Genomic DNA, 23626 nt, shown 5'->3' on the forward strand with positions numbered 1-23626 from the left:
GAACACTAGCGCATCTGGTGGAACGATCGCGCAAATCAAATGAAATTTGAATTGATCGTTAAATGCATGTGCCAAGCCATTTTGAAGAGTGTTACGTCTGTTTGTCTGTGATTTATATATGAATTTCATTGGGAAAACAGTCAGATTCGATGCAAACAGTAGCATTCTAGGGACCTCTTTTCACATTCTTAACACAGACAAACAGACGTAACACTCTTCAAAACGGCTTGGCACATGCATTTAACGATCAATTCAAATTTCATTTGATTTGCGCGATCATTCCACCTGCCGATTGGTTGATATTAGGGGATTCAAGTAGAACTTCGAGAATTAGTTATGAAGTGGAAAATTCCGGAAGCTCAAAGGAATCCTCCAGATATTGTTTGCCCGAGAATTCGTTCCTCGACTTTTCACAAGATTTCTCCCGATTTTTTTTTCAGAATTGCTCTCGAGATTTTTCCCAGAATTCCTTCCAGGATTTCCCTCGAATTTCTTCTGGGATTCCTCTCAAAATTCTTCCTGTGATTTCTAACATTCTTTCCGGAATTCCAACCGGAAATCCTATTCGTCCAGAGATTTGTCAAAGTTCTTCCAGGAGTTTCTCCAAGAACTTCTTTTGCGGAATCATTTCCAGAGGATCTCCCGAGATTTCTTCTCGATTTGTGCCCAGGGTTTTTCGGCAAGAGTACACTCGGACTTTCTCCTGAGTTTTACATGGGTTTCTTCTAAAATTATCACCGACAGTCCCTTCCCTGGGAAGAAACTAGGTGAATTCCTGCCTGAATGCCAGGAATGGTCCTGAAAAAAAAATCTCGGGAATAAACTCCAGGAGAAATCCCAGGAGTAACTCCTGACGAGATTCTGACAGGAACTCTGAGGGAAACTCAAGAATTCTGGTAAAAGATGTGAAAATCTCCGGAAGGAGTCGACGAACTCCGAGAAGAAAAACGGAAAGTATCCCGGAACTAACTTCCGATTACATTCCTATGAAAATCAGGGACAGATTTCTGGAAGTAGTCTCAGAAGTTATTCCAGTAGTTCTCCGGGAGACATTTCAGGACAAATTTCGGAAGAAAATTCGGGGTAATCCAGTGAATTACCCCGTGAATTAATTCTGAAAGGAAGTCAGAGCAAAATACCAGAAAAATTGCGGAGCGAAACCTGAATTGGTTTGTGGAGAAACCCTTTATATTACTTGAGGATTTTTTAAGATTCCGGATGGAAACCCGGAGGGAATTAAAAAAATGGTGGAGTAAGATTGGGAAGAATTTTGAGAAGAATTCTTGTAGAATTTCCCACAGAAATTATCAGTTTTAGTGGCAAAAACTTCTTTGATTTTCTTCTGCTTTTGTTGCCTTATAAGAACACTGACCCTTTTTACCACCTACAGGGGATAGACAAAATGATCAGGACATGCAAAATTTTTACTTTTCAAAAAATGTTCAACTAGCTGTAACTTTTCGAAACGAGCATCAAATATTCTCAAATTTTCACTGTAAGTTGATTAACTAGTTGTGTATCAGTGGACAAAATTTGGAAAAGATCAGGCTATTCTGCACGAAGTTATAAAGATTCTAAAAAATAGGTATAATTATCCGATAGCCAACTTTGAGCTGTTATATCTCCGGATTCAATGAACCGAATGCAATGAAATTTTGACTTTTTAAGACTTATATAATGAACTTGGAAAAACTTTTGACACAACTTAAAATTCTTTATAGGGAGGAAAATTATTACGATTAGTTTATATTCCTAATAAAACACCAAATTTTCCAAAACTTCAACATGGTTTCAAAATTCAAGATGCTAATTATAGTTTATTTAATTTCCCTCTAATTGTCTTTAATATAAATATGTTTTGAAGGAAAGTAACAACATAGCCTTTAATTAATAGAAAAAGTATTGGGATGAATATTAAAAATAGACCAATTTACTAAAAAATCATAAAACAAATAAAATTGTTATAACTTTTTCTCTTGTTAATAATTTAAAGATGTGTCAAACGTTTTTCAGAGCTCATTATATAAGTCTTAAATGGTCAAAATTTCATTGCATTCGGTTCATTGAATCCGGAGATATAACAGCTCAAAGTTGGCTATCGGAAAATTATATCTATTTCTAGGATCTTTATAATTTCGTGTAGAATGGCCCGATCTTTTCCAAATTTCGTCCACTGATGCACAACTAGTTGATGAACTTACAGTGAATATTTGAGAATTTTTGATGCACTTTTCGAAAAGTTACAGCTAGTTGAACATTTTTGGAAAAGTGAAAATTTTGCCTGTCCCGATCATTTTGCCTATCCCCTGTACTTACATCAGCCATATTCCACTTCGATGGGATCCATTTCTAGTCAGCAATGTTTGCTAGTTCCAAGATCTCACTAACCCCGGGCAGTTACAAGTATATACGGTGCGACATAGCGTTCCTGGAATCTGATCAGAAGACACATCTAGAGATTGTGATATCTCTGGATAAAGGAATGCGCAAGCCTATCACCAACAAAGGCCGCTTGCCAGTGCTTGAATCTGAGTGAATATGAAAAATACGACCAGTTATCAGCGCCAGCAACCACTACAAAGGAACACGTATAGGGAGCGAAGAAAACCCGAACCAACTGCGACTAGTACTATTCCTCATCGGTCGGTTGGCTTGTGAAGCAAACTGACTGTTGATCGTTCATGCTCACTTGCCGGGGGGGGGGGGGGGGGGGAGTGTGAAGATGCGGATATGATTCAGTGGATTTCTTTGTTGTTCAAAACTGAAAAAACACCATTTTGTTGATATGGGGATGTTGTACGTGATTATTATAATAACTTCCGCAATGGATTCACAACGCGCCGAGGCTTTCAAGTGAAAGGTACTCCTTCACCGTATCAGCAGACGTGATTTATGTAATGCATCAACCCATGTTCACAGATTGTTCAGATGGAGCACCGCCGTATATCGCCTAGCCGAGATTTGTTTTAAGGTTGAAGGATTCGTCATTGATATAATCGTCATCATTGAAACAGTTTTCTCGTTCAAAACTGAACATTTCGCTTTGAAAATGTATTCACTGTACTCCTTTATCCACACATAATACATTGTATACATTTTTACTGCGAAATTTTCAGTTTTGAACGAGAAAACTGCTTTTGAATTTTCAATAATAACGTTTATATCAATGACGAATCCTTCAACCTTAATAGCGAACGGTTGGCATGCCCTTTCCTCGCGATTCTTCCTCGCCAGCGTTACGTTGACTGCGGTAGTAGTATTCAGACTGTAGCTGTTGCACATCGAGCGTTTGACTGGGTGGCTGCAGCTCTGTAACGGTGCGAACGTCTTCTAAACGAAAGCGCTTTCCCTTTAGTCTGAACAAGATTTCAATTTCAACGTTGCGCAACTCTGGTTAAATTCCATGTGATACGAAGTGCATGGTGTTCTCCAGAATGATTCAGTTTCTTCGCCAATTCTTCGTTCATGCGCGTCTCTTAGGGTTCGTCGTTTCTTCAGGAGTTCTCTTTTGAAATCCTGTAGAAGTTTCCTCTGGAACTCACCCATAATTTCATTCTTTGACTTCTCCATGAGCTCCTGCTGACTTTCTTCTTCCAGAATCTTTTTAGGAATTTCTCCAGGAATTTCTTTTGGAAATCCTCCAGAAGTTCATTCTGAGAGCTCTCCTGGAGCTTTTTCTAGAAATCCTCCAGGGTTCTTCTGGGAAACCGTTCCGGAGCTTCTCTAGCTGTTCTTTTTGGTCAGAGATGAGCCAGCCTAGGGCTGCAAATCTCTTAAATAAAGATAATAATAATAATTCTTTTTGGTATTCCTTCAGGATTTATTTCTTGGCCTAACACAAGAATGCGAAAGGAGAATGAATGACTTTTTTTTTTTAATCTGTATTAACGAGATTTTTAGCCCTGGGCTAGGTCATCTCGGGACCCACGCTTTACTTCCCTTCCGAAGGAAGAACTCACATTTTGTGAGTTTGTCGGGAGTGGGATTCGATCCCAGGTCCTTGGCGTGATAGTCAAGTGTTCTAACCATCCAACCAGACCCGCTCCACCTTGTTCAGCTTGCTTTCAAACTTGTTCAGCTTGCGACCCACTTTTGATTGTTGATTTTTCGGCTGTTCGAGTCCGTATGAAGTTGATCATCAATATTAACTTCTTTTCTCGATCAGCCTAGATAGCTGTGTAGTGTCGGTAGCGATTGTCTCAATTGGCTAAGAATAACACTACGGACCGCCTGTGGTGGTAAGAATCCACCAACAGGTGACCCCTAATTCATGGTGTGATGCGGCTTTATGCTTACCGTGCCTAGGAATGAATGGCTAGGGGGGTCTAATAAAAACCTAACCGCTAACGGAGCCTGTGGAGTACCAGGGCGCCCTCCACAGTATGTAGCCCTTACTGCGCTAACCGGAGCAATGGTGCAGTGGACCTTGTGTTTCTCCGAGACAATCAGCTGCCCTTCTTTAGTCTCACTTGAGGCTAAATAAGGGCGGGATTATGAAGATGTTGTTAATTAGTTTAAATTTTCACCTATATGGTTTCGCATTATGCGATTTACACAGTGTATTCTGTGTATCCTCGCCTTTGGCGTTTTCCAATCGATACCGATTTGGTTTTATTGTTGCTGTTCTTTGTTGTGATGCTGTTGCGAAGAGTTTAATCTTACCTAGTTTGGGTAGTGGCTACGGTTAGGATAGCTCAGATCAATCTTCAGCATAAAAGAACAGCAACGATCAATCTTTGCAGACTTATGCAAAATGGTACAGCCCAAGTGGCCTTGGTACAAGAACCTTACTTTCGTAAGGGAAATTTCTATCTAGGAAACCTTGTGAACCCGGTGTTTGCCACTTTCAGTAAACATGAAATGGCAAACTCGCGTGTCATGCCTCGAGCCTGTGTGCTTGTCAACAACGCAATAGTTGCTACACTCATCTCTGAACTAACCACCAGAGATGTATGTGCTATCACAATTGATGTATCTGTTGGAAACCTCAACAGGAAATACGTCTATTGTTCTGTGTATTTACCACATGATGAACCATCCCCTACGGATGCTTTCAAACAAGTCATCGCATACTGCACTTCAAAAGGCCTTCCGCTAATTGTTGGCAGTGATGCTAATGCTCACCATATCATCTGGGGCAGCTCAGACATTAACTTGAGAGGCTCCAGTTTGATGGAGTACTTAAGTAGTACAGATCTTGCATTACTTAACATAGGCAACCGCCCAACCTTCATGGTATCTGCTAGAGAGGAAGTGTTAGATATAACGCTTTGCTCTAGCAGAATTAGTCACGAGCTGACCAATTGGCATGTGTCAGATGAAGAATCTTTATCTGACCATCGCTACATCTTTTTTGAACATTTAAATGTTACTTCGCAAACATTGCGTTTCAGGAATCCTCGGTCAACAAACTGGGATCTTTATACTGATTTGGTTGCAGCCAAATTTTATGGATATTCACCATCCATTGACACTCCAAGTGATTTAGATGATGCCGTTGATACTACAATGACCTTCATCATGGAAGCTTTTGAAGAAGCATGCCCTCTACGGTCTGTGAAGATCACAAGAGGAACCCCTTGGTGGAACTCTGATCTGGCGAAACTCAGGAAACAATGTAGAAAGAGTTGGAACAGACGACGTTCGGCTGGTTCGGAGGCTTTCAGGTCGGCTCGCAAGGCCTACAGGAAAGCTCTCCGGTCTGCTGAACGATCCGGCTGGAAAAACCTTTGTACAAATGTTTCCAGCTTGAGTGAAGTCAGTCGGTTAAACAAAATCCTTGCGAAATCTAAGGATTTCCGGGTGAACGAACTTCGTTTGCCAAATGGCGATCTGACTTCCTCTGATGAGGAAGTTCTGGAATGCTTATTCAGCACACACTTCCCTGGATGTGTGGATATTACATCTTCGGATGATCCTGATGTCTTTTCTTGTAGTTATGATTCTTTAGCTTCGGCTCGGAGTATTGTAACTATAGAATCGATTGAGTGGGCTCTTAATAGCTTTGCTCCTTTCAAATCTCCTGGGGCAGATGGGATTTATCCTATTTTGCTTCAGAAGGGATTTGATTATTTCAAACATGTTTTGAAAAAACTACTTGTTTGCAGTTTTGCTACAGGGTATATTCCCAAATCCTGGAGGGATATTACTGTAAAGTTTATTCCGAAAGTGGGTCGTGCGTCGTATGAAGAAGCAAAGAGTTTCAGACCTATCAGTTTGACCTCTTTTCTTCTGAAATGCTTAGAACGCATTGTGGATCATCACATCCGTGATGTTCATCTGGCCAACGTGCCTCTTCATGTGAACCAACATGCCTACCAATTTGGTAAGTCCACTGTGACTCTTTTACACAAGGTTGTTTACGATATCGAGGAAGCATTCGCTCAAAAGCAATCTTGTTTGGGTGTTTTCTTAGATATTGAGGGTGCCTTTGACAACGTGCCTTTCGATGCCATATTGGAAGCCGCACGGAGTCATGGTATATCTCCGATGATTTCCAATTGGATTCACCAAATGCTCAAAAACCGATATCTCTTCTCGACATTTCGTCTAGCAGGGATTAGGAAATTGAGTGTTTGTGGATGCCCCCAAGGGGGAGTCTTATCACCGCTTTTGTGGAATCTCGTAGCAGATACGCTATTGAGGCAACTCAATAATAGCGGTTTTCCTACTTATGGTTTTGCCGACGACTACCTAACATTGTTAGTTGGTATGTGCATCAGCACCCTTTTCGACCTGATGCAAAACGCCCTTCAGGTAGTTGAGGGTTGGTGTCGCCAATATGGCCTTTCGCGAAACCGCGGTTAATCCGAGTAAAACATCTATTGTTCTTTTCACGGAAAGGCGAAACCGTAATGGCGTTCGACCTTTGCGTCTCTTTGATTCTGAAATCGATGTGACTGAACAGGTAAAGTACGTTGGAGTTATTCTTGATTCCAAGCTTTCCTGGACACCACACATTGAGTTCAGAATCAAGAAAGCTTGTATGGCCTTCGGGCAATGCCGGCGTACTTTTGGTACAACTTGGGGTCTAAAACCCAAGTATATCAAATGGATTTACACAACTGTGGTTCGGCCAATATTGGCTTATGGATGTCTTGTGTGGTGGCAAAAGGGCGAAGTGAGAACGGTCCAATCAAAATTAGGCCATCTCCAAAGGATGTGCTTAATGGCGATGTCTGGAGCGTTCTCTTCAACTCCTACGGCAGCGCTAGAAGTTCTCTTTGACGTTGCCCCACTACACATTCATCTCAAACAAGAAGCCCTTTCTTGCACTTACCGGTTACGGGTACTCGGTCTACTAGAGGAAACTCCTGTGAACCGCAGTTCAACACACACCTCGTTGTTTCCACTTTTGGTGAATTGGGACAAAATTGTCCTTGCTCCAAGTGATCTTACAATTGCTTGTAATTTTTCATATAGGACATTTTCCACGAAATTCCCTTCCCGGGAAGAGTGGACATCTGGTTATCTGGAAAGAAGTATTTCAGACGGCATCGTATGTTACACTGATGGCTCCCTTCTCGAAGGTCGAGCAGGTGCTGGTGTTTATTCTCATGAGCTAAGGCTGTATCAGTCTTATTCACTTGGTAGACACTGTACCGTTTTTCAGGCCGAAATCTTTGCTCTTATGTGCGGAGTGCAATCAGCACTTCAGCAGCACGTAATGGGCAAAGTAATATACTTCTGTTCAGATAGCCAGGCTGCTATTAAAGCACTTGCTTCGGCCAACTCCAGGTCGAAGATAGTTATCGCTTGTCGAACTCAAATCGAGGAGCTGAATTCAGCAAACGCTGTTCACCTTCTATGGGTACCTGGTCATTCTTCCATCGCTGGAAATGAATTGGCTGATGAGTTAGCTCGCTCTGGAGCATCACATGACTTCATTGGCCCTGAGCCAGCTATTCCGATATCGAAGTGTTGGATTAAGCTTCAGATTCACACCTGGGCTGTCACTCAACACAGACAATATTGGAATAGTTTGGAGTCATGTCGTCAAACCAAATTGTATAGTGCTGAGCCATCTCTACGGGTGGCGAAGTATCTAACTAATCTGTCTAAGCAGAATTGCAGCATGCTGGTCAAAGCATTGACTGGCCACTGCCGACTCAGCTATCACATGGCGAATATTCAGCAAGCTGATTCATTTGCCTGTGATAGCTGTGAATCCGATTATGGAACTTCGTATCATTTGATATGTAACTGTCCAGTTTTCGCGCAACTGCGTTTCCGAGTATTCGGTAAACACTTATTAAGTGAAACTGACCCAGGTAACAATTTGATGTTGATTAAGCGCTTCTGTAGCTTGTGCAAATCAGCCTTCATTTGAACAAAAGCTGCACAAAAGAACTGTAATCGTTTGTTCAGCTCTTAAACATCCAATTTTGGTGATTTTATTCAGCCATAAGTTGATTTAAGTTCTCCGCGTGGCTGAATTAAGGTTGAAGAAGCGCTTATATCCTGAATGAGAATAATTTATTATTCTATTTATAGAACAGTTAAGGATCAGATGAAGCATTGGAGTCGCTTAATCATCTTCAATTCAGCAATTAATCATCACTTATGCAGCACTAACAAAAAAATTAAACTTGTCCCACAGAGTTCTAGTCAGAATTACCATTAGGCTCTTGTAGGCGTAGATGTAGGATACAATTCATGGTGGCTGAAAGAGAAATATACAAATTTTTATTATAATTGAGAATCGAACTTGGACGCTTTGATCTATAGTCACTTACCTTAGCATCTGCTCCACCTGGAATGGTACGGGCATAGTGATTCGTGGGAGAACAAGTTATATACTGCCATGTCTGATTAAAGGTTGAACAGCTTTGAACAAAGGCTGTGCTTAGGTTGAATAAGCGATGTAAGTGCTGGATATGAACGCATACATTAGCTGTCAAAACATCATTGTTTTGTTTACAGTTCAATGCTTCTCTATTATGATAATCGTGAATCTCTGGTGAATGGGCTGAAAGTCTCTCAAATAAAGATAAATCAATCAATCAATCTCTGGTGAAGTTACTCAAAATGAATAAAAAAATACAGGTAAATATCCTTAAAATACTACTAAGGCGTGGATAGATACATGTTCTTTTATCTATTTTTAGGGAATGCTGGCAGTTTCGACGTGAAAACCCCACATCTCTTTCGTCATCTCGGTATTGGTGTTTTATACCCCGTGAAAGATCTTTTAATCCTTGATGCCTAACATTATGATCAATTGACAATGTTTATGCTTTTCTTGTTAGTTCATTGTAGAAGTTTGATTAAGGGCCGAGTACTTCTGACAAGCAATCGATTTCCTCTTCCAACGGCTCATCAGTTGCGCATCACGAACCACCACCTTCACTGCCCAGGGAACTGGAGCCTGCCGATTCTCTTTCCCCTGGTAATTGTTTAACACTAGGGATATCATTGATGTCTTGCAATTATTCAAATAAAAATATTTCGCTTGATACTGTATCGTTTGCCTATTCCGTGTAAGTTGCTTTTGGATACGGTGGCTTCTGCTGCAGTTATGAAATCTAGCGTTCGATGATCGGAGAGGACAAAATCCTTTTTCTATGTTTTTCGAAAATAAGACTTTCACATTGCTCTAGTATTTTTTTAAGTAGTGGTACTGAGTGCCACAGTGTTGTTTTTTATATTTATTTTACTTAATGCAAAACCCTGAATATTGAAGATAAGCTGAATAAAGAAATGTAGAGTAGATAGATTATCTTCTATTGAGTATCATATTCAGCTTACGATGATAGGCTGTACAAGAGATACGTTATACACTCAACAAGCTACTATTCAACTCGATATTCAGCTTCCAGCTTATTCAGCTATTGACACCATTAATCAACCATTGTTCAGCTATGATTCTCACTATTCAGCTACCATTGTTACTTGGGGACTTCAGAAACCTGAATCTTCAGGATATTCTGTTGTTCTTAACCCGCTGTGGTAAAGAGCTATAGGCTCTCTTTCGCTTTATGCGTTATTACAGTGCCCTTTTCAGGGCGCTGTTTGAACCCATTGTGGTACGCTTGTGCGTTAGTACCCTCTTCCAGGGTATTTTTCCTATTTCCCTACCTGTCCCTATCCCCATCCAAATCCTTTTTCCTTCCTTTTCCCTCAGGTAGATGATGAAATAGGCTGTTATTTTGGCGATGGCACAAATGTCCCAAATGGAGGATAACGTGCCTCTGGAGCCGGCCTTCTGATAACCATCCAACCAGACCCGCTCCACCGAGGATGAATGACTTATCCAGGGTAATTCGAACCCTCTAAGCCAGGGGCTTTCAAACTTGTTCAGCTTGCGACCCACTTTTGATTGTTGAAGAATTTTGCGACCCACCCACATTTCCATAACATGTCTCTCAGATAGAAAGCCCGTCCCGTTTGGAGTTCCCCAAGGTTCTGTGTTGAGCCCAACTCTGTACAACATTTTCTCGGCCGACATAGTGAAAGTCAACGGGATAGAATACTACTTCTTCGCTGATGACACTGGTTTTTTGGCTTCTCATCGCGACGCAGAAGTTGTCATCAATTCCCTCCGCAGAAGAAGCGCAGAACTCTATCCAAGAGTATCAAAGAAAATGGAAAGTTAAGGTTAATCCTGCGAAATCCCAAGCTATTTTCTTCACCCGCCGTAGAAGCCCTAGATTTCTACCGCAGCGCCTTGTCTCTTGCAATGGTGTAGACATTCCGTGGTCTCCAAATGTCGACTATCTGGGTGTAACGCTGGACCAAAAGCTGAAATTCAACTGCCATGTGACCAACTGCCTTCAAAAAGTCGACAAACTCATTAGAATGTTGTATCCGCTTGTCAGAAGAGGATCTCGCTTGGACTCCAATATCAAAATCCTGCTACACAAAACCGTTTTCCGGCCTACGGTTACGTATGGGTTTCCTGCTTGGTACGACTGCGCCCTCGTTCACCGGAAGAAAGTCCAAGTCAAGCAGAATCGCTTGCTCAAGATGATTTTGGATCTGAGCGCCTTCCATCGAACTACAGAGGTACACCGTCTTGCGGGAGTGGAGCCAATCGACGACTGGTTCCGGAGACTCATTCCCAAATTCCAACAGAGCTGCGCCGCATAGTCATGTGACATTAGTATTAAGCTTTTCTCTTCTATAATATTTCCTACGCTACTTCAAAGGTTTTTTTTTCTAGAATTTTTCCTTTTTTGTCAAAATTGTTGCTAGTTGTTTGTTAGTTTTCGTCAAAGAAGTGCTTGGTCTATGTTATTGTTGTAAGGTATCCCAAATCTCAATGTTCAACTCTTAAAAACTAATTGTGTTTGTTAAGTTAGAAATAAATATTGAATTGAATTGAAATAACATACGCCATTTCAGAAAATTAGAACTGACCTTTTGAATACATTACGTAATACTGATTTTTTTAAAGTTACATTGCGTAATACTAAATTTTATTTTTATTCAATATCTCGTTTATTTTGGAACTTTTAATAAACTCATTGTCTTAAGAGGAATTTGAGATATCTTTGAACAAATTTCCTTTAAAATTAAAGTACATACATAACATCTCGTGCAAAATGTGTAAATCCATCAAACAAATCCGGAAACAAATGCTATTTTACATTTACGGCGAGTGGGGATTATCAAAATTCAGCAGAATTTTATCGAAATTAAGCTTTACCCGAAATTCGGTAAAAATTACCAGATCACTTCTTAAACATTCTGATGAAAAATTAATTAATTAAGATATTTATTACAATATCGCCCAAGTCTTCGCGACCCACCAAAAATCAGCCCGCGAACCACCGGTGGGTCGAGACCTATAGTTTGAGAAACACTGCTCTAAGCAGAATAGCCTCTTTGAGTGTAATCAGTTTTGTACCTTTTAATTCCACTCTCTATTGCTTATCCTTTGACTCTGTGACACTTGCAGGCGATAGTCGACTTACGCTCCCCAGGTAACCAATAAGCACTATATTTGGCATTATTTCAGCATTATATGCGCCTTAACAGCTGGTCAATTAATGCCACTCAGCCGTATATGCGCCTTAAATGCTACTTAAATGCAGGTTTTGGCCCAACATACGGCTGCTTAAATGCTATACCTTCAGGAACTTCTTAAACAACTGTCAAGATAGTAACGCCTTGACTGTAACGCCTAATACATATGCGACAAACCAAAATAGAAAAAATCGCCCCTTCCACTCGGCTCTTCCACTTGCTCTGTCATTTTACACTATCATTCAGTACGGCATATTTTCTTGTAGGTGTTTTTTTGCTGATTACTAGGAATTTCTTCTAAGATCCCTAGTCAATCTGGGATTCCTCAAGGAGCTCTTGTCAGGATCTCTCCAGGAAGTATTCCATTTATTCTTTCAGAGACTCTTTCCAGATTTCTTGCTCTGGCAACTTCTTCAGTCACAGTGGTTCCAGCCCCATATGAGGGCGGCAATAAATATGATTTTATCGAATTTTATGATGAAACCGCTCTATTTGATGCATATTTGCATTCCATATGCGTTTTTGTCTTGTTTATTAAAAACGAGTTTTTGGCCTTACGGAGCCGAAATTCATTATTTTGTGGTTTTGTTTACCAACTGGTTTGGATATACTAACATTAGTTTAGGCAGTCCACGGTAGTCAAAACTGCTCATGAATAGTGAAACACACATAATGTAATGAATAAAAAGGATGAAAGTTGGAAAAAGTGTTCCGTGCAATGCAATGCGGGAGGTATTTTTTAGTTTTTGAGTAAATTGAAAGTACGACACTTAAGCGACTACCACCAATCTGGTCGCAAACGGTCGCAGCTGAATTCGCCAGTAAATCATTGTTTAAGATTATAGGGAAGTTTTATAGAAGAACGTCCGAAGGGGTCGGAATGGGAAACATTTTTTTCGGCTTGTTGAAAATTTTCAGTTTTTCATACTTTGTTGAAAAAGCATTTAATTCAGTCTCACTTATTCAAATAAAATGATAAAGAATGGCATCTTAATTTGTGATAAACATCGATGTCAACTATATTAAGAATCGAACACAATCAACCAAATACATGTCGAATGGATGAGACTTTTTAATAGAGTGATAAATGCATAGGACTGAAATTAGAAAAAATCAAATGAAATACAGGGGATAGACAAAATGATCGGGACAGGCAAAAATTTCCTTTCTAAAAAAATTTTCAAATAGCTGTAATTTTTCGAAAAGTGCATCAAATATTCTCAAATTTTTACTGTGAGTTGATCAACTAGTTGTGTATCAGTGGACAAAATTTGGAGAAGATTAGACTATTCTGCACGAAGTTATAAAGATTCTTGAAAAAGGTAAAATTATCCGATAGGAAACTTTGAGCTGTTATATCTTCGGATTCAATGAACCGAATGCAATGAAATTCTGACCATTTATGACTTATATAATTAGTAGTGTGGGTCATCGGAACCGTTTTCTCAGATCAAAGCTTTTTTGGTTCCATTTCGGGTCCTGAGCATCTGTGCAAAATTTGAGCACGATCGGTTACGTCTACACTTTGCGCATTGCAATTGAAATTTGTATGGGATTTTGTATGGGAAAACATACTTTTTTGCATTTTTGTCATAAGTTGAAAAAGTTTGTCTGAAACTTTTTAACCGATACTGTAAAATGATAGCTTAGGATGTTCTGAAAAACTTTGTTGAAGACCGCAAAGCGATCCGATGCTTGTGAAAATAGTTATAACCAACGAACCGCAAGCATGTGTTTATGTTTAAACATGTAAAGGAATAACAATATCAACAAAATCATGCTGTTTCGTCAAGTAATGCCAACGCTATAACTTTTTTCATAAGCATCAGATCACTTCGCGGTCTTCGACAAAGTTTTTCAGGACATCCTAGGCTATGTTTTCACTTTATCGGTTACATGGTTTTAGACAAATTCGAGCTTGTTATGAGAGAAATGCAAAAAAGTGTGTTTTCCCTTATAAAACCCCATACAAACTTCAAACGCAATGCGCAAAACGTAGACACAACCGATCGTGCCCAAATTTTGCACACTTATTTGGGTCCTGAAATTGGATCAAAAAAGCTTTGATCTGATGGGATACCATTAAATTCTTCATTTTTCCATATAAACGATGACCCACTCTAATAATTAGCTTTGAAAAACTTTTGATTCGACTTAAAATTCATAACACGTAAGAAATTTATAACGATTTGATTATTTTTCTGATAAAACACCAAATGTTCTCAAATTTCAACATCGTTTCAAAATTCAAGATGCTATTCATAGTTCATTTGAATTCCCTCTAATTGTCTTGAATACAGATACGTTTTGAAAGAAAGTAACAACATAGCCAGCAATTCATTGAAAAAATAATGAGATGCATATTAAAAATAGACCTATTTACTAAAACATCATAAAATTAATGAAACCGCTATAACTTTTTCACTTGTTAATAATTTCAAGTTGAGTCAAACGTTTTTCAAAGCTCATAATGTAAGTCATAAATGGACAAAATTTCATTGCATTTGGTCCATTGAATCCGGAGATATAACAGCTCGAAGTTGGCTATCGAATAATTCTACCTTTCTCTAAAATATTTATAACTTCGTGCAGAATAGCCCGATCTTTTTCAAATTTTGTCCACTGATACACAACTAGTTGATCAACTTACAGTGAAAATTTGAGAATATTTGATGCACTTTTAGAAAAGTTACAGCTAATTGGATATTTTTTGAAAAGTGAAAATTTTGCCTGTCCCGATCATTTTGTCTATCCCCTGTATCTACTAAAGAACATCTACTTTCATGAGTTCTGCGGAAAAGTTTCGGCATACATTTGATAAAAGTAGTGATTGTCTCTAGTTATTAAAGCATTAAACTTGATGTTTCCGCAATGATATCACAGTTTCATTGAGGTCAAATCTTTGGAATAATGACCTATGGCGGAACCACTGTACAGTGATTCTTTCTCACCAAGAATTTTTTCCAACATTTCTCCAGAAGTCTTTCCGGGATTGCTTCAGGGATCCTTCCGGGATTCTTCCGGATTCTTCTTCTGGAATTCTTTCAGAACTGCGACGAGCTTGATGGTCTAGTGGCTACCGCTTCTGATTCACATGCAGAAGGTCCTGGGTTCAATCCCTGGCTCGTCCCTTTCCTCCTACTTTGTATCTTTCTATCTACTTTCTCTCTCACTCTCTCTCTCCTACATATATACATCTCATGTATATTCGTATGTTCGTAGCAATCGCTAGAACCAGAAACGGATTGAAAAAAAAAGCCGTTTCCCTTCCTTCCAACTTTCATCACAGCACAGTGTCAATCTATCATATAACGCCTACAAGTTATGCAACCAAGCGGACTGTGCCGCTGCACAGTAATCTTCACATAATCTATCGCTTTACGCCTGGCACCCTTGCACCAATGCATGATACATGTGCCAAAAATAAACATTTCCCACCAACACACCAACATCCGCATGAGCTTGTGCAGGTGCAGAGGATTCAACGGCCTGTTGGCAACAAGCGATTGCAATCATCACTTCCCTCCCCTTCCCCACATTGACCTGCAACCTGACGCAGCAGGCGCCATTGTCGCCTAAAAATACAAGACCACCAACGCTCACACACTGAAAATGCCTGTTAACAGCTATCTCATTGGTTCCTTGTGTGAGTGTAGCTGATCTGGCGATACTGGAGTAGCAACTGCGGGCGGTCAATCAAGCTCAAGCTCAATTCTTTCAGAACTGCTTACAAGATTTATTCTGGAATTCCTTTCCGGATTCCTTTGGGAACTCTTTTCTGTATTCGTCCATGAGTTTCCTTCTGAATTTCTCCCAGATTTTTTAAGAGATTTTTTTTACAAAATTTCTTATGTAATTACTTTAGGAGTTTCCTTATGAAATACCTACAACAATTTCCTGAGGAATTCCTCAAACAATTTCTTATAGAATTCCTCCAGCAGCTTTGCAAAGAACCCCCCTCGGAGTTCCTCCGTTCTTCTTTTTCTTTTTTATGGCTCGCCGTTCGCATTGGAACTTGGCCTGCCTCTCTTCAACTTAGTGTTCTTGGAGCACTTCCACAGTTATTAATTGAAGGGCTATCTTTGCCTGCCATTGCATGAATTTGTACATTGTGTGGCAAGTTAAATGATACACTATGTCCAGAGAGTCGAGAAAATTTTCCCGACCAGATCGAGAATCGAACCCGCCGTCTCCGGATTGGTGATCCATAGCCTTAACCACTAGGCTAACTGGAGACCCCTGGAGTTCCTCCGTGTTTTCTCCTATAATTCCTTCTTGAAATAAAATGAAGGACTGAAAGGCATTTCAAAAGAAGCAACTAGTGGAATCTCTGGAAAAACTTCTCGAAGGATTTCCGAAACACCTGGTAAAATCCAGGAGAAATATTTATCATGTAACCTGTTTTGGAGTCTCAGCCGAAGTTCCCAAGAGGAATCCCATTGGCGTAACTAGAGGGGGGCCAGGGGGGCCAGGCCCCCCCCCCCCCAGAATCCGCCAGGCCCCCCCCAGAAATTTGTCATGACTTTATACATGGAAATTAGAAAAAATCTAAAAACCACTGTCGTGGTGACAAAAATAGATCTATAATAGAAATTTATTTGGCATAATAGGTGTTTAAATTGACAGTTATTGGAGACAATTCTCAACTGAGAAATTAAATCTAAATGATAATTTCCAGGAATTCCTGGATGGGTATCTTTAAGAATCTTTGAATTTTCTAGCAGCATAACTGCAAAATATGGTTAAGTGCTTCTTTATGGAAATCAAGTATCATGTGGGAAAAAAATCTGGTTGAATTTGCAATGGAATTCCAGCAAAAGTTTTTGAATTCCTAGTGAGAATAGATGTACGTAGCTGAATCGTAAACGCGAGTGTATTCATTAAAACCATGCTGGAGGTGACTATTAATTTCTTTTATTTCGTGGGCCAGGGGTATTTTTGCATCTATCAAACAACGCACAAATTCAAATGGTCATTGAGGAAGTTTTAATACATTTAAAAGCTGGTGCTGCAAGGGGTAATCGTAATCTTGAAGATATTCATGATTGGACTTGTAAAAGACTTGGTATTTATGAGATAATTGTGTAGGAATTCCTGGATTACTTCTTGGAGAATTTTTTGGCTTCTATGTCCCTCTAAAATTATCTAAAAGAATTTCAATACAAATCGTTGGAGGAATTCCTCTAGAAATCCTTCAAATTATTCAACAAATCTACAAGTAATCCTAAAAAAATCCTGGGGTGAATCCTTGCAAAACATTATGAACGGAATACTGTAATTTTTTTTTATCTAACCGCTGAATAAATTAAAAAAAAATCCCGAGAGAAATTTCGGAAGAAATCATTACAAGAATTCTCGGAGCAATACCTGCAGGAATCCCTGGAGTAATTTCTGAAAGTATACCTGGAGGAATCCCTGGATGAATTCCTGGAGGAATCCGAAGAGCAATTATGCTAGGAATTTCAGGAAAGAAAATCTGAAGAATCCGCATCAGAAATCCCTCTAGAAATTACTAGAATTTTTTTAGATAAATCTGGATGCATTCCTGGAGGAATCCCTAGAGGAATTCTTCAAGAAATCACAGGAGGAATTCCTAGATGTATTTCTGGAGGAAATCCGGGAGAACCTTCTGGAAAAATTCCATGCGGAATCTCTGGAAAAGTTCCTGGACTAATGCCTGGAGCATTAGGGGATTTTTTTTATTATCGTACAAAATGGTACGAAGGTTCTGAAGTCTAATGAAATTAGGTAGGGATCATATATATTTGAAAAACTAAATTGAAAAAAAAAATCAGGGTCGCCTAATTTTCCGGCAAACTCCAGTGAAAAATAAACATTTTTCACAGACACGATCTACTTTGAAAAATCATAACTCAAGAACGAAGCACATTTTTTTTTTGTGAAATCATAAGCAAATTTTTTCAGCAATTCCAAGATGGATTTCTGGAGGAAATCCTAGAAAATTTTCTGGACAAATTCCTGGCGGATTCCCTGGAAAAGTTATTGGATAAATTTCTGAAGGAGGCATCCCTGGAGAAGTTCGTGGAGTAATGCCTGGAGCATTAGAGAAATTTCGGATGAAATTCCAAGATAAATTTTTAGAAGAATTCCCAGAGGAATTTTTGGAGGAATCTCACGGAAAAATCCTTAGAGGAATCCCTGCAGGAATTTCTGGTATATTCTTGGAGGAATTCCTGGTGGAATTTCTAGAAGACCCCGTGAAATAACTCCTGGACGGATTTCTAGAGGAATCCCTGGAGTTGAATTTCATGGATTAATTCCTAGAGGAAACCTGCAAGAATTTCCGGAGGAATCCCTTGGCAAAATTTATATAGAATTTCCTGATGAATCTCCTGAAAGAATATCGGAAGCAATCTCTGAAGGATTTCCTGCAGAATTTCCTGGAGGAATGCTGTAGGATTTTCCGAAGAAATTCCTGGAGGTATTTCTGGATCAATTTCTGAAGAAATTCCTGTAGGGATTTCCTAAGAAATATCTGCGGTAAATCTTGGTGGAATTTCTTGAGGAGCCCCTGGAGACACTGCGGTAGTAATTTCTCAGGAATTCCAAGAGGAATTCCTATATGAATTCCTGAAGGACTTTCTGAAGGAATTCCTGGGGTATTTCTGAAGAAACCTCATAAGGAATTCCCGCAAAAATTCTTAGAGAAATTTCTTCAGAAATTCTTGAACGAATCCCTGGAGATATTTTTGGAAAGAACCCTGGGGAAATCCCTGAAACAAATTTCTGGAGTAACCTTAGGAGGGATTCCTGAAGGAACTTCCGGACAAGTTCCAGGTGGAATCTCAGGAGGAATTTCTGGACAAATCTCTATAGGAAATCTTGGGGAAATTCCATGGAACTATTCATGGATGAATTCCAGGAGGAATCTCTTAATCAATTCTTTGAGGAATCCTTCAATGAATTCCTGGAAGAACCTCTAGAGGAATTCTGGAAGGAATCCATGGAGAAATTTCTGAATATATTCCTACAGAAATTCCTAAAGAAATTCCTAGAGAAATTCCTAGAGGAATTCTGAGAAGAATTTCTAATGGAGTTCCAGGATAAATTTTCAGAGGAATTTCAGGAGGACTTACAGGAGCAATTTCTGAAGGAATTTCTGGAAGAATTACTGGAGAAATCATCAGTGGAATTTCTGGAGGAATCCATGAAATAATTCCTGGAGGAATGTGTAGAGGAAACCGTGGAGAAGAAATTCCTGGATTAATTCTTGGGGGAAACCCTGGAAGAATTTCTGGAGGAATTCCTGGAAGAATTCCTGAAGTAATTGCTGTACGAATTTCCGAAGTAAGGAATTCCTGAAGAAATACCTGGGGTAATTTTTGGTGAAATTCGTGGTAGAACTCCTGGAGGAGTCCCTGGAGTAATGCCTGGATGAAATCCTGGAAGAATGCCAGGAGGAATACCTGAATTATTTCTTGAATAAATTCCAGAAAGAATTTCTGGGGAAATTTTTAAAAGAATAACTTGAGGATTTCCTGGAGGATTCCTGAAAAAAATTTTGAAGGAATTCCTAGAGACGTGGTCACCGGTGTGGTCACCGGCAAAATCGATTGCAGCTGTCTTCTTAGCAACTTGCATTTCCACGCTCCAGCCCACCGCCTTCGTAATTCAAGATAGCTGTGGATTCCCATTCATCGTTCGGATTACGGATATCACAGCCCGTTTGAATCGTGTTGTAGGTTGTTTAATGATGTGTGTGATTCGTTTGATTTTAATATAAGTAAATTAGTGTTTAAAAATATAATTAAGTCTAGCTAATCAGTCTGTGCGCCATTCAACCGAAGATAAATAAATAAAAATAAATAGATATCTCAGGAGGAAATCATTCAGGAATCCCAGGAAGAATTATTGGAATATTTCTAGGATTAACTCCGGGAGGAATTCTTGGGGTAATTTCTAAATGAATCCCTGGAGGATTTTCTAGACAAGTTCTTGGAGAAATTGCGGTAGTAATTTCTGAATGAATCCTGGATTAATGCCTGGAGGAATCCCTATAGAAATCTCTGGAGAAACTTCTGGAGGAATGCCTGTATCAATTCCTGGAGGAATCTCTCGAGCAATTCCTTAAGAAATCCCTGGAGGAAACCCTGGGGAATTTCCTTGAAAAATCCCTGGAGAAATTCCTGGACTAGATGAGTTCCTGGTGGAGTTTTCAGAAGAATTCTGGGAGCAATCTAGTGGAGTTTGGTGTTTTTAGAAGAACTCTCGAAGCAATCTCTAGATGAATTGTTGGAGAAATCCCGGGATGAGTCCATGGAGAAACTTCCAGGAGAAATTTCTAAAGAAAACTCTTGAAAAATTCCTAGACCAATCCTTAGAGAAATTTCTAGAGAAATTCTGGGAAGAATCCCTGGGAAAATTGTTGGAAAAATCCCTGGATGAATCCCTGAAGCAATTTCTGGAGAAACCGCAGGAGGAATGCCTGGAAAGTTCTCTGGACAAATTACTGCTGGAAGTTCTGGACCAATGCCTTGCGGAATCCCAGGAAGAATTCCTGGATTAATCTGTAAAGGAATTTTTGGGGAAATTCCTTGAAACTATCCCTAGAAGAATTCTTGAATGAACTCCTGGAGGAATCTCGAGAAAAATTTTGGTAGCAATTAATGGAGGATTTTCTTAAGAAATTCCAAAAGAAATTTCTGAAGAAATTCCAAGAGAAATTTATGAAGAAACTCCTAGAGAAATTTCTAGAGGAATTCCCAGAGGAATTTTTGGAGGAATTCCCGGAGGAATTCCTGAAGGAATTGCGGTAGTAATTGCTGAAGGAATTCCTATGGGAGTTCCTGGATAAATTCCTGGAGGACTTTCTGAAGGGATTCTTGGGGTAATTCTTAAGTAACCTCGTGAGGAATTCCTGGAGGCATCCTTAGAGGAATTTCTAGAGAATTACTTGGAAGAATCCCTGGGGGAATTCTTGCAAAAAAACCTGGAGGAATCCCTGAAACAATTTCTGGGAGAACCTCAGGAGGAACTCCTGGACAAATCTCTATTGGAAATCTTGGGGAAATTCCGTGAAACTATTCATGGAAGAACTCCAGGAGGAATCCCTAAATGAACATCTTGAGAATCCCTGAATGAATTCCTGGAAGAATCTCTAGAGGAATTCTGGAAGGAATCCATGGAGAAATTTCTGAAGAAATTCCTGGAGAAATTTTTAGAGGAATTCAGAAAGGAGTTACTGCAGGAATCATCGGTGGAATTCCTGGAGGGATATCCTGGATGAATGTGCAGAGGAAACCCTAGAGAAGAAATTCCTGGTTTAATTCTTGGAAGAAACCCTGGAAGAATTTTCGGAGGAATTCATGGAAGAATGGATCCAAACTTGAATCCAAACTTGAATAAATTCCTGGAGTAATTCTTGAGGAAATACCTGGGGTAATACCTGGAGAAATTCCTGGTAGAACTCTTGCAGAAGTCTCTGGAGAAAGCCTGAATGAAATCCTAGAGGCATGCCAGAAGGAATACCTGGTATAATTCTTGAAAAAAAAAATCCGGGAGGAATTTCCGAAGGAGTTCCTGGAGGAATCTCAAGATTCATTCCTGATGAAATACAAAGTTCGATGTCTGAGGGAATTCCAGGAGGATTTTCTGAAGAATTCTCAGGGGAAATACTGAAGAAACCGCTGAAATTCCTGAGGAAATCCTTAAATCCTGGATTAATTCCTGCGGGAGTTTCTGAAGGAATCCCCTTTATGAGTTCTTCTAGAAATGTTTAAAATAATCTCGGAATTCGTTTATGTAAGAATAAGAGAAGAAATTTCCGGTGAATCCCTGGAGGAACTCTTGAAGTAATTTCTGAAGAAACCCGATGAGGAATCCCGGAAGCAAGCCCCATGAGGAACTCTTAATGGAATCTCAGGAGAGCTTTCTTAGCGAATACCTGGAAGAATTTTTGTAGGAATATTCCTGGATAAAAAAAATGAAGAAATCAATGTCTACAGTAATTGTTGAAGGGAAACTAGGTTTTTTGTACAAATTTTTCAAGCAATTCTTGGAGTATTTTTTAATAATCGCTAAGTAAAACTTTCTAAGATAATTTCAGGAATACTTTTCTGCAGAAATACTTCGAATCATTCCAGATGTAATTATTGGGGCAATCTCTAGTGGAATTCTGAAAGGCATAAGTATATGGAGAAATTCCTGTAGAAATCTCTGAATACTTGCAGAAATACCTTAAAGGATCTCTGGTAAAATTCCTGAAGGAAACCTCGAAAAAAGCTCTGGAACAGTTACTGGAGGAACCACTAGAGATATCCCAGGAAAAATCCTCGAAAAAATGTCTAGTGGAATCCCTAGATGAATTCTTGATTGAATTTCTGGAAGAAGCCATGATGGAATCACTGAAGCAAGCAATGGAAAAAAAAATCTTGGAAGAATTGTTCGTACTCATATAGTTTACGATACTATGAACAAATCTAAAACAGTCATTTTGATTACTCAAAACTACAATACTGATTTGCATATTCACATATCGGGCGCCCATCCCGCTTAAAATTCATCTCAAGTCAGGCCCCCCCTGGGCCCCCTCCAGGAAAAAATCCTAGTTACGCCAATGAGGAATCCCAGAGGTAACTTCTGAAGGAATCCCTGATAAACCTCCGGATAAATCTCATGAAAAACTCCCTGGGAATCCGAAGTTCTTGGAGGAGTTGCGGAAGAAATTTGTGGAGGAAGTGCAAAAGAAATTTTAGAGGAATCCCACACGGAATTCTTGTTGAATCCCAGAAGGAGCCACCAGAAAGTCATGAATCAACACACTTTTTCACACATACACGAACCCCATATTTTGAATTCATTAAAACAACTCTTGAATTCCTGGAAGTTTCTCTGAAAGTTTTAGAAGGAATCCTTGAATGAACTTGAACATTATTGTAAATCATTGAAAGTATCGATGCTTGCCCTTCGAAAGCATTTGTTATACTGCCCCCATTCGCACAACAGTCCCATGTGAATAGGATACCCAGCAAACATGGGTCTGTTATGCGAATAGGGGCAGTATACATCTTTGAACGAATTTATGTCTTGCTTAGCTTAGCTCGTGAAGAGAAACTCTATGAACCCTCAGAAGAACTTGAAGTGGAATGCTGGTACACGGTTGCATGGCTTGGACAATACACTGACTGTCACATCCAAAGACTTTATGCCAAATATGTACATGTTCTGCCACTCTGCCTCTACCCGTTCGAAAGCACTTGCCGATCGTTTCAACTCAGATCACCATTCGTATTCGAAATCATGGATGGGATCTGAGATATTCAATTTATCAGCAGTGTTGCCATCAACCATAACATTGTTTGATGAATAAGTCTACATTGTTAACAATTACTATACATGGCGCCTAAGGTCCCCCTGTTCTTTCTAAGTTAATTTTAAAACGCTTTATGGTTAACGAAAAATTTCTTTCCCTCATTTAGGAACTGGAAGACTACGTCGAGCGCGGCGTGATGAAGCTGCGGACGGCATTCTCCCGTGACCAAGCGCACAAGGTCTACGTCACGCACCTGCTCGAGGAGGACATGGACCTGCTGTGGAGCGTGATAGGAGAGAACAAGGGTCATTTCTACATTTGCGGGTGAGTGTTCTTGTCCTTATACAAAGTCATGTTGAATCCAGAATCTAATTGCTTGTCCATTGC

At 39.6% G+C, this 23626-nt stretch overlaps 1 protein-coding gene across 8 annotated transcripts in view; it reads left to right on the forward strand.

Annotated features, from left to right (window-relative positions):
- LOC109417220 (NADPH--cytochrome P450 reductase) overlaps positions 1 to 23626 on the forward strand; it is a 350731-nt gene that overhangs the window by 325814 nt on the left and 1291 nt on the right. For all 8 annotated transcript variants that reach the window (XM_029855339.2, XM_062844223.1, XM_062844224.1 and 5 more), the window contains one exon: positions 23406 to 23563. In XM_029855339.2, coding sequence (XP_029711199.1) covers positions 23406 to 23563 — 158 coding nt within the window. The remainder of the gene's footprint in view (positions 1 to 23405; positions 23564 to 23626) is intronic.

This window comes from Aedes albopictus, chromosome 1, assembly GCF_035046485.1.
Source record: "Aedes albopictus strain Foshan chromosome 1, AalbF5, whole genome shotgun sequence".
In the NCBI taxonomy this organism is placed as follows: domain Eukaryota; kingdom Metazoa; phylum Arthropoda; class Insecta; order Diptera; family Culicidae; genus Aedes; species Aedes albopictus.